This window comes from Pteropus vampyrus, unplaced genomic scaffold (assembly GCF_000151845.1).
Source record: "Pteropus vampyrus isolate Shadow unplaced genomic scaffold, Pvam_2.0 Scaffold252, whole genome shotgun sequence".
Classification (NCBI taxonomy): Eukaryota; Metazoa; Chordata; class Mammalia; order Chiroptera; family Pteropodidae; genus Pteropus; species Pteropus vampyrus.
The window spans coordinates 18,961-30,640 of record NW_011889033.1 but is presented as its reverse complement, the minus strand read 5'-3'; the positions used below and the strand labels follow the sequence as shown (position 1 = coordinate 30,640).

Below are 11,680 nucleotides of genomic sequence, written 5' to 3'. Positions count from 1 at the left end.
TGCTTTGAAAGGAGAAGAGTTATAGAGAGGCCCACGTGACAAGTTGCATATAACTAAGAAATCCTAAACTACTGTAAAAGGCAAATGATCCAGGAATGTATCTTTAACAAATATGGCAAAAAGTTATTATCTTTAATACGTCAAGCACGCAGAGCAGAAACACCGTAATTATGACAAATACACATTGAAATGAATGAATAACGAACAAACCCAATGGAAAACTGTCAAAAGAAATGTAATTACAGTTCACGAGGAAGAAGAAAATGGATAATACACGACGAACACTCAATATCACTAGCACGCAAATAAGTGAAAACCAGAACAATGGCGTCATGATTGTGGCCCGTCTGATCGGCAGAGTTCCTTAGTGGTAACTTAGTGCCATGCTGGACAAGAGGCCAGCGTGCGGTGACACCCGGGCAGTAGGGGAACTGGTACCACTTCCGGGAAGCGGTTCGGACAGTACGAAAGCTCTTACGATCTTCTTACCGATCGGCCCAGCGATTCCGCTTCTAGAACCTACCCTGCGGAAACGATTTAACATGTAGACAGAACCTCACAGGTAAAGCTGTTCACTGCTGCATGGGGGTAAATAGGAAAAAGGTGGAAACACCTTCACTACCTAACAGCAGGGGGAAGATTAAGTGACTCGCGGTGTGGCTGGACGGTGGGGTAACGGGGGCTATTCGATGACAGGGCAGGGAGGGGGCTCACGAAGCAGGATAAACACCGCAAGTCAAGTACAAGTTCAACTACGTTTGAAAAACGGGCGTGAGAAAAAAATCCTGGCAGGAAGCGTGCGAGTGTCACAGCCCGCTTCCTTGGTGGGCGGCTCCGCCCTCCTGCCCTCGGTCACCGACTCCCCCCCGCACCCCGTGGGGAGACGAGGCATGCACGTGCGCATGCAGACGCGGAGGACAGACACACGCATGCGGCCGCGCGAAGCCAGACGCCGGAGCACAGGTTCTCGGCGGGCGCCGGGCGCCGGGCAGCCCGGCCGAGGAGACGGACGGGGCAGCGCGCTACCTTCTCACACAGGGCAAGCACGGTTCCGGCCTGGATAATCGCGACCTGTTCTTCATTTCTCAAATTCTAAAACACAAAAACGGGCACGGGCGTTGGACACCGGACCCCACAGACGGTCAGCGCTACGCGACTGAGGGGGCCTCTCCGAGCGGCGTCCCCCCGGGATCAGCCCCCACTTTCTAAAGGGGCCGGCCTCTAAGAGCAGAGGTGTCCTGTCTGAGGCCTGGCCCCCGGCTTGGGAACGCTGCAGGGAGTGGCACCAAGCCATTTAGAAACAAGGCCTCGTGCGAGCCAATCCTTTAGGAACCTCGAGGGATCCCACTTTCTCTCTGGCACCCTTTTTCATGCGTTTTACCCCGCATCGCTCACGGGCTACGAGGGTGCTCGGACCTCAGCCCCCACCTGTGATGCATGTGGACCCAGCCACCCCCAAGGGAACACGGCCGTACAAAAGCCTTACGCTGCACGTAGTAGGTCTTTTAAACTAGGAGGAAAGTAAAACAAAACAGAGCACAGGCCACACAGAGTACACCCGAACCAACACAAGGACACGAAACCGGAACCGGCTGCTCATAGTTACCCCGTTATCGCCAAGGATATCTAATTTCTTCATAAGTTCAGAAATATTCACATCCTGGAAGAGATTTCCAACGTTCACTTTCGTGTGAGCTGACGGGACACGTCCTCTCTCCGCAGGGCACACACCCGTCCGCTCAGCTCGAAGGGCGGGGGGTGACTGAGCCGTCCCCCCGGGGAGCGAGGGGCAGAAGGCTGGCAGCTGCTGCTTCGGGCCACGTTTCATGTCAGCGCCAGCACAGCTTTCTAGAAAGGCCCGTGGCATGCGGTGGGTCAGAGGGCCGTGTCTGTGCCCACAGGCCCCGGCGGGCCTCCGGGCACAGGGCAAACCCACAGCCTTAGAACCACCGCAGCCGCCGGACCCAAAGCGCTCGCTGCTCACTACACGTGGGGACCGCGCCGCCGAGCATATCCGGTCTGACATCCCACCCACTTCTGCGGGCGGGCACTGCCATTCCGATCCCATCGATCTCATGACGAGGAGGAGACAGGCTCAGGGCGGTTACGGGCCAGAGCTCGGGGAGCAGTCGAGCCGGGGTCTCTATTCGAGGCTTCATCCCCAGTGTCTGCTCTTTTAACATGGGGACAGATGGAAGAACACTTGGTGACCCGCTGAAACAATGAACTATGACTTTCAAAACGGTGGGGGATGGGAGTGGGGGTTATCTCATTAAACCGACTTCTGTCCCTGGCACGAGGACCCCGTCCCCCCTTCACGGGTGGGCCTGGCGCTGGAGCCGCCCCTGGCCTCAGTGAAGCACCCCGCCCCCCAAAAGCACTCTACCTTCACTCCTTCCTGGCGACAGAACAGCTGGAGGGCGCCGGGGCTGCTCTCTGGGAAGCTGGTGATTTGGAGATTAAATGCTGGCGACCTCCGCTCTCTCTCCTGGGGAAAAGACTTGGTTTAAAAACAGAACTTTATTGAATTATTTACCTTGCCGTTTTTTTCCCACGTTACTCAGCAAAACCAACGAGTTCCAGTTGGCAAAGATGTCACTAAAAAAACGCGGACTAGGACATCCTCATGTGGGCAGGAGAGCGATGGATGTATGTCCCATCTTTGCCACCAGCGGGCCCGTGGAAACCTGTTTACCTCTTACCTACTCGGCTGGGAGGAAACGGTTAACAGGTTGTCGCCAGCAGGAGCGAAGCCCCGAAAGTCACACAGTCATCGGGACCCAATCACGCAAGACCCCGGTTTCGCCATTTTTTCAATATAATCTGCTGACTTTGTTTAGTTTTTTTTTTTTTTTTAACCGCACTCACAAACCAATGATCGTTCTATCCCTGCCTTAGATCGACAGTCAAATCACAATGACGAAGGAAGCGAGAACAAGCATTTTCCCAGAAGAGGTGCTCGTTAATCACCCACAGAGGGACACGTGTTCAGGAAAGACAAAGCCCAGGTACTTACAGGGATCAAGTGCAGTGGCAGAACAAACATTTCCTACATAGAGCTGCCTGACACCTGAGCCTCGGGCAGCTTAGCTAGCAAGGGGAGGCCTTGTCAAATCATACCTTGAAATCAAACTGCTTTTCTTTTCTCAAAACTACAGTAAGGTAAGTGAGCATGCTCTGGACCGCCCCTGCGGAATCGAGCGACAGAACCAACAGGCTTCTGCTGTCGCTAACCGAGATGAGCACCAACTGAGATGCCGGCTCTCACACGGATGAACTTGGAAAAGGCTCAAGGAGACAACTTATGAATTTGTTTCCACGAAGCCCCAAGCTGGCTACCCTGAGTTTGAAACAGCTTAGCGAGAAACCTTTATTTTCCTTATTAGCCAAGAACGAAATTCGCGACGGCTGGGTTCTATGCACGCCTTTCCATCTGCAATATTTACTTAAACGGAAAAGTCGCAAGAGAAAGCTCCTATTTTACGCCAATGCAAGTCAGAAAATTCGCTTCTAATGGCTCTGAAGGACGGTGGAGACACTTAAGAAAATTCTAGTAAACCGAGCCATGCTTATGGAAGTCTCGCGAGAAAAAGACGCATAATGAAGACCTGTGACGGGCTCTCTGACAGGGACCGGTGTATGACCAGGAGCTTGCGTGACTTCCCGTGGCTGCTGCATGACTGAAGCAGCTCCCTCGGGCCTAGGCAAGAGCTGGGCAGTGAGCAGCATAGTGACACTTGGTTCTGGACACTGGGCCACGGCCCATGCCAACGCGACAAAGTACAAGCCGGTCGGCTCTAGGGCAGAAGGAATTTTAATGGAAGCCGGGAGGAGAAGCCAAAACCAGAAAGGCCAACGCCGTAGAGGCGCTTGCTGCCACCGAGGGTACTGGACACGCAAAGGGGACACAGAGAAACGAGTCACAAACTCGGGTGACGTTTAAACTGTCGATGATTTTTCGACTGAAACAAACAGAGGGCTGTGGAGGGACAGGGCGGGGAGGCCATACGGTAACACGCCTGAGGCCAGATTTCCACCGGGCCCGGTAAGGCCACCCGCGTTCTCAACTACACCGGGCCCGGCTCTGTGTGTCCGAGAAGAACTGAACGCTCGGCAGACGACGTCTACCTGCGGACGACGGTCGATCGCCCCCTAAGCTAAAGCGCCGTCTGGCGCTGCGGGGTGAGTTACAGAGTCATTTTTCGGTCCGTTCCCGCCGCAACAGCGGGGCCGTGTTCACTGGGTGGAGGCCGTGCGGCGACGTGGCCCGCGTTCTTCGCCGCCTCTGCAAACACCTCCCTTCGCCGGGGTTTACTTACCTGCGTTGACCTTGGCAAAGAGAAAAGGGGTGAAACTAGCAGTAAACACATTATCGAGCCACTCGCGAACCAGGTGAGAACCTGCCATTTCAAAAGGTGAGACTCACGGCATGCGAGGTCGCTTTAAAAGGCGTGTTATTATTAGCGGCAATGGCGCTTCCGTCCGGGTTTGTAGAATGCGCACCAGGTGACTACGCATGCAGGAAAGACGTAGTCATGGCGATGGAACACAAATAAAAAAGGCAAACTATTGCAAAAACAAATTATTTTATTAAGTGCAAAACAAGCCGTAGGCAATAAATATATTAGCTCTGGTACATGTCCAAAGACTTCGGCGAGCATTCTCTCCAGAACATATTAAGGCAGTGAACTTATTCTGAACATACAGATTGAAAAAGAAAAAAAGGGAAAAAAGAAACAGCTATAACACGTCCCCTTGACACATGCTTCAAAACGTCTGGGAGCTTTACATGAATTTCAGTTTGGGCTCAAAGAGAATGTCTGCTCCGTTTGAGAGTTTACAACAGATAGAGTCTCTTACTTCGAGTTCTAGCACTCTGAATTCTAACAGCTCGTTCTGGTCCTTGGCGTCCTGCATTTCGTTCTTCAGCTGGCTCTCTTCCATTTCCAGCCTGTAAATCTAGAGCAGAAACACCTGCGGTTTAACGGGCGGTTAAACCGCTACGTCTCACCGGGTCCACGAGGGACGTGTCCCCGACCGTGGACCACCGGAGTCACAAGGGGGGGCGGGGTCTGCAGGCAGTGCCAGACCCTTTCCCCTGAGGGGCGGGACAGTGCAGCAGAGAGAGGCTCTGCCTGCTTCGTCCCTGCAGCCCCCAGCCTGGCTCGGGGCGGGGGCCTCCTCATACATCTGTTGAATAAATGGATGATGGGGAACCTGAGGCACAGAGCAATTAAGTTCCTTCCCTGAGGTCAATCGTGGGGAAGCAAGAGTGAGCCCCAAGCCCACCCGAGTGCCTTCTCACCCCAGCCCATCCGGGGCGCGCCCCCCCCCCACCCCCAGACCAGGCCAGCAGCCCACAGCAGGAAGCCCTCAGGCCTGGGACTTCCCCAGAGGGCCTGTGGAGAGGGCTCAGTGCCAGCAGTTCCCCCGGAAAGCATGGTCAGTCTGGGAGGGGGCCTACCCGGGCCTGACAGACACCCACTGGGAGCCCCTGGTCAAGCTACGTGGCTGCACTGCGCCCCAGCCTCGTCCGAGCAGGAACAGAGTCGCCCCACTGCGCTGGCTGCAGGAGGACTAAGTGAGCTGATGCACAGAAATGAGGCCTTGCGAGTCACAGGCACACCGTCTCCCCTCCCAGCCAGGAGGACGGCCAAGACGGGTCCTCTGCTGTGGTGGCCCCACCCCCAGGGGACATCCGGAAACACCGTCAGAGTTTCTGTGGCTCCCAGAATTCCGTGAGCAGGGCCACGGATAGGGAATGTGCCTCCACACACCACAGGGACCGGCCCTGCCCCAAAGCCCCCAGCACTGTGGAGGAACGCGGGGCAGTGAACAGCCACCCAGCCAGTCAGTGCAGAGCTGTGACTGGACCAAGGCCCCTCCCCAGGGAGTCAGGCCAGGTCTGTCTGCTTCTGGCATGTAGGACCCCTAAAAGCTGGGCCTAGGCCAGGTCAATTCCTACAGTGTGGAGGGTGCAGAAAGGCAAGTCCAGAGGGACAGAACACCGATGGCGGGGGGTGGGGACAGGGAGTGACTGCGACTGGGCTCGAGTGGTCTTTACGGGAGGCTGAAAATGCCCCAGAACTGCACTGTGCTGGTGGATGCACAACTTGGTAAATTTACTAAAAAAAAAAAAAAAGAAAGAAAGGAAAAAGAAAGAAAAAATCACTACATTGTAGACAAGAAAAAAAATTAAGCTAAAGTCTTGTCCCAAAGCATTAGATCTACTCCCCAAGCCAAATTCCTGAGAGAGTTCTGGAAAACTCCATGAGCAGAAAGTTCCATGATCAGAGGGGGAAGGGCTGGCTCAGCTCTGCCAGCACCACAGCCTCCACACCATGAACCGGACAGTGGCGGCCTGAGGGCTGCCCACAGACCAGCGCCGGTGGGGGGGGGCCCTCCCCTTGGGGGGCTCTGGAACCCCGAAGCAATGGCCGAGGAGCCCAGGAGGCCGTCAGGAGGACAGGCGGCCCGCCACATCCGCAGGTGTCCAGAGGAAGACCCAAATCAGCCTTCCAGCCCGCCCCAGAGGTCGGAACCAGGACCAGCCCGGGAGCCTGGGGACCGGGCTCTGACCAGCAGGGGAGGGCGGCTCTCCTCTACCGGCCGCCGGGGGGGCGCTGGCGAGACTGCGGGACAGGGTGGGGGCGGGCCTCAGCTCCACCAGCCAGGCTCCTGGGGGCCGGGGGCGCCCGCCACGTACCTTCTCCAGCAGGTCTTGGTTGGTCCTGATGAGCAGCTGCTTCTCCTCCACCCACTTGGAATCCTAAGGAGAAGCACTAACTGTGTTCACGCACACTAAGCAAACAGGTGGTGACATAATGGTGTCGGCGGGAAAGGTCATCCGACAGGAGACGGTCTATGAAAAGGTCACTCCGAACCTTTAATCCCAAAGAGGCGAAACGGCAGGTTTGCGGAGCAGCCTCCCCACCCCCACCCCCACCGCCACTCAGAGCCCCAGAAGCGCAGGGGGCTGGTTCTGTGCCGGTGACGGCGGCGGCGGCCATGGCCGGCTTCCAGGCCGCCCCCCGACGGCTTCTGCCACGGCCCGCCTCGTTACGGCAGCACACTCCCGTTCATTCTGCTCCCTCTGCCCTGACCACGGTCAGGTCCCATCCAGGTCAGTTCCACGGGCCCACGGCAGGCGGTCCGCCCTGTCACGTGGCATCCCCGGCGCCTGGCGTGGGGCCTGGCACTCAGCCAGCGCTCAATAAAGACCGGTGAGGATGGTAAAGGAACCGATGGGGGCCCCTCCTCCCCTTCTCCCAGCTCCGGTGGCTCCTGGGCCTCCTTCCCCCGAATGCTTAGGATAAAGCTCTCCCGCCTCATGGACAGATCTGGGCCCAGGCTTTGCCTCTCTACTGTGTCCTGCTGTCACCCAGACCTAGCCAGATTTCGAGGATGCACACAGGGAGGTGGCTAATCCGAGACGCTCGAGGCCCTGGAGTTTTACGTGACAGTCACAGTGTGGAGCCCTGAGGCCTGACCCTCTGCAAGAACGCGGAGCCAGCTGCGGGTGTCAGTTCGTTTCTGCAATTAAATCTTGATCGTCAACGGCAGCTTTTCTTCAGATTCAAGTCAAAAATATCTTGGTCACCCTTTGCTTTTGGAATTGCTCCCTGGCTTTGTGCGTTTGGCGAAGGAAGGAAGAGCCACATCACAACCTCTTAGCCTGTTCTGAGCTTTGAAAGCTCCGCAAAGAGGTTCCTCAGCAGGGATGCTCTTGCCCGGGTCCTGCCAGGCCTTGTCCCCGATGCCTCCGGGGCAAATGGCGCAGATCCATGGGGTGTGCCCCTCAGCACCAAGGCCCCAGGGACACCTCCCAGGGGACAGAAAGGCAAAGACTCCCAGAGCACATACCCAGTCCTGCTCACCTGTCCCTTCTCAACCAGTAACTTCTCCAAATCTTCGATTTTGGCCTGACACCTCAGCAGATCAGCTTGCAGCTGCTCCCGAGTCTGGAACAAAAAAAGACCAGGAGATGAGCAGGTCGCCTCGAACGGCTGACCGGGAAGCAGCAAGGGCCGTGCCGCCAGCCAGACCTGGGAGCAGCCCCTTCTTTAGCAGCCCGTGTTCAAACCTGGCTGAGCCGGGTGCGTGTAGGGTCCGCCACCTACAGATGGAAACTTCTTAAGAACTGAAAGATCTTGAGAAGCCGTCAGTTCTAACCCCCTTGATTTTACAGAAAAGGACACTAAAGCCTGGAGAGGAGGCCAGTGTCTTCAAGGCGATGAGCCGGCCGGAAGCCAGACGCGCCCGGGTCTCAGCCCAGCTTCTTGGCCAAGTCCGGGGGGCTCACTTGGCGGTCACCAGCACTGCCCAACATGCTCATACTGGGTCCGCCCACTTCGTGGGCCCTGCGCCACCTACAGCGAGGGCTGAAAACTGAGCGTGGGCAACAGGGCGCGGTGGGGACTGTGCCAAACTGGAGGCAACGTCCCCTCAGCGGAAACGGCCACTCAGCCGCAGCCTGGCATTGCTGGGCATTCTCGGCTTCCGACAGAAGCCAAGGATCTGGGTATCTGTGCAGTCTCGCGACTTTTAAATATTGGCGACCAGATGCAATTTTTAATAAAAACCACATGAGTCAGCTCAAACCAAGCCCAGCAGTTCATTTCTCTGACCCACAGATGACAGGCAGAATGTGGCACCAGAAGCACCCCTCCCCCCAGCCTCACTGGCCACCCCCTACCTCCCGGGCGGTCGTGGAACGAAACGGGGGACCCACTGGGCTGAAGCCCTGACGCCCGAGGTGTGCTCCCTGGTCCACGTGACTCCCCAAGGTGGGGTGAGGACCAGTGGGTGGCAGGTGCTGGAAGGCAGAGCTCAGCCCAGCACAAGGGCTGGGCGGCCAGTAGGGCCACCGTGCCTCGTGGGCTGGGAGCACCTTGACGGTCCCTCAGGGTTCCCCGGGGACGGGGACGGTCTCGGGGGTCGAGTCTGCCAGGTCACCGCGTCTGGGATTCCCATCGAGTCTGACATTCTGACACCAGCCTTGCAAACGGGCGGCTCACACACTCCTCAGACAGGAATGTCGTTTCTTCTGGGAACTCCCGCGTCCCACCAACGGAAAGACAGTTCCCATCGGGTCTGCCAAGTGCCAGGACAGAGAAGTGGCTGTGTCCCCACCACCCGTCAGAATCCCCTCCGAGCGTGAGAGGCAGGGCCACGTGACAGAATGCACGGCTGGGCGAGCGTGCACAAGCGGCCTCCGCCCCAGCCCCTCGCCAGCCCGCAGGCCGCGGCACTCACCCGGGCCTCCCGCTCCGCGTCCAGCGTCCCCCCGACCTGTTCCTGCAGCAGGGCGTAGGCTCGCTGCAGGGCCTGGTACTCCCTGGTCAGCTGGCAGAAGCGCAGGTCGGCCTCCTCTCTGGTGGTCGTCTTAACAGCACGGAGAAGGGGACCAATGAAGCGCGTGACAGCATGTGGCTTCCAGCGCCGGGGCCACGCAGGCGGAGGCCAGTGTCCTGACCTCACACTGCTGCCAGCACTTAAGGAACAGTCACCGCCAGGCGGGAATGGGGACAGCAGAGTGAGGCCGCCGGGGGCAGACACCGTCCCTGCCACCTCGTACCCGCCTGCCCCGCCCGGCACTGCTCACTCTGGCGTTTCTCCTCAGGACGGGTCACCTGAGTGCGCGAAGGCGCAGACGCTGGTTACAGCGTGAAACGCTGGGCACATCGACGCCCAGCATCGGGGGCCCCGCGGCTAAATGCGCCCCGTGCAGCCACGGGAAACAGTCCCGCGTGCTCGAGGGGGCGACGGGGCGCAAAGGTGCCTGTGACACAGTGTCGGTGCAAACAGCAAATCGAGGTGCACGTGTCTGGCGTGACCGCGTTTCACTCGGGTTTTCTTAAGAAAATTCAGCTGGGTTGGGGGAGGGCGTGAGAGGACGCAGCTGCTCTTTGGCCCTCTGTGAACCCGGCTGTCTCGGTGCCCTGGTCACGAACCTGGACGTGCACAGCTGGTCGGGAAAGGGCGAGGGACGGACCTTGGCTGGGAGGGCGGCGGGGCGGGGCGGGGGGCACGCTGCTCCCACTTTCAGTATAGTCTGGGTCCTACGTGTGCCATCTTTGTAATGAAAACAGCGACCACCCTGTGTGCGCTAGCTGGATGCGTGTGCGTGTGTATGCGTGTGCGTGTGCGTGCGTGCATGTGCGCGCGTGTGCGTGTGTGCATGTGCGTGCGTGTGCACGCGCGCGTTGGGGGAGGCAAGGGACAAGCCGCCACACAGCAATTTCAACTGCAAAGTGTAAGTTACAGCGAGGTGACCTCAGGTTTCTTCTGTGAGGTCAGCTCTGGGTAAAGGAGAGGGACCCCACGTGCTGCTGTGCCCCAGCGCCATTCACGGGCCCCGGGACAGTGGGGACCACCTCCCTTGACACCACGGGCTGTGATGCCACAGGTTCTCTGGGGGCCAAATCTCTACGTGGGGGAGCAGCTCTCGCCACCGTCAGAGGCCGGAAGCGCCACCGCGCGCATCCGCGGCCGAGGTCCGCTTACGTCGTCCAGGTCCTCTTCCGGTGTGGCCGGGGCCCTGTCCGTCCTGTCGGTGTTGCAGGATGTCTCTGACAGGGTTTCCGAGTCCACGGACTCCTCGTCAAATCCAAAAAATGTCTCCACAACATGCTTCTGTAAAGGCGAAGGCACGTGGTCAGGAACGGATCAGGACGGCTGGGTCCCCCGGCCCTGCCGTCCAGGGCAGAGGGGCTACGATGTGCCTCTGGGCCCCAGGCCCCCAGGAGGGGGTCGGTGGGGCTGAAGGAGGTGGCCGGGGGGCGGGAGGGGGGCTGCCAGCAGAGGGCCTGGCCCGGCGGCCAGGTGCTGCTGACCTGATGCAAGTCACTTCACCCCTGGGCACCAGCTCCCTTCTCCATCAAAGGGACATGGAAGGCCCCCATCACCACGAGCACGGGCGAGGTCACGCGTGTACCGTGCCCCGTGCACTGACACTCCATGCGCCGCACGTTTGCTCGGCTAAGGAGGGGGAGGGGGGCCGGGGCGTCGTCTCGTTCCAGACGCCACACACGGGAAAAGGGGACAGGGCGGTGCCACAGCTCTGACTGGCTGCGCTGGCATGTGGCCCAGGCCCTCCCTGGACCCGCTCCAAGAGACGATCTTTGTTTACCTTTTTATCATAGAAGACTCGGAACGTTTGCAAAGTTAGAAGGAACAGTGTAATGGACCCTCACGCACTTGTCACTCGGAGTCAGAGGCAGCTTCGAAGCTCTGCGTGCCCGTCTCCCGGGCCCCCTCCCCGGGGCCCCTCCCCAGCGCCTCTCCCACTCCGAATATCAGCGCATCGCCACACAGCAAACGCCTGACCCAGTGACACTGGGTGGGCCGAGGGACAGGACGTGATCACAACCAGAGGGGCCCCTGCCACAGCGAGCTCCAGTCCCCTGGGGGCTGCAGGCTTCAATGGCCATCTCCAGGTCATCTTGTTTTAGGTACACTGGCTTTTTGCTGCCCAAACAGTCCCTGGGAAGAGTATTTTTTTGTATAATCAAGTGTGTTTCTCACAACCGTGAAGAGCCATAACTAAACCCTGAGCCGAGCCCCAGGCTCCACCGGCTCTCCCGGAACCCAGCTTCTCCCAGAGTCCCCTCCCCACGCCCTGACCGGCTGGGAGATCAGGGCACACCCCCACACGCTGAGGACGCCTCCCACTGGGCTC

The 11,680-nt window shown here is 58.6% G+C and overlaps 1 protein-coding gene across 1 annotated transcript in view; it reads right to left on the bottom strand.

The window, feature by feature from the left end:
* LOC105301834 (janus kinase and microtubule-interacting protein 1) overlaps positions 1-11,680 on the bottom strand; it is a gene marked incomplete at its 5' end in the record, with an annotated part of 43,755 nt that overhangs the window by 17,489 nt on the left and 14,586 nt on the right. The window contains 8 exons of the mRNA XM_011374664.1: positions 1,027-1,092; positions 1,607-1,660; positions 2,387-2,488; positions 4,861-4,959; positions 6,707-6,769; positions 7,878-7,961; positions 9,256-9,384; positions 10,507-10,635. Of these exons, the coding sequence (XP_011372966.1) occupies positions 1,027-1,092; positions 1,607-1,660; positions 2,387-2,488; positions 4,861-4,959; positions 6,707-6,769; positions 7,878-7,961; positions 9,256-9,384; positions 10,507-10,635 (726 nt within the window). The remainder of the gene's footprint in view (positions 1-1,026; positions 1,093-1,606; positions 1,661-2,386; positions 2,489-4,860; positions 4,960-6,706; positions 6,770-7,877; positions 7,962-9,255; positions 9,385-10,506; positions 10,636-11,680) is intronic.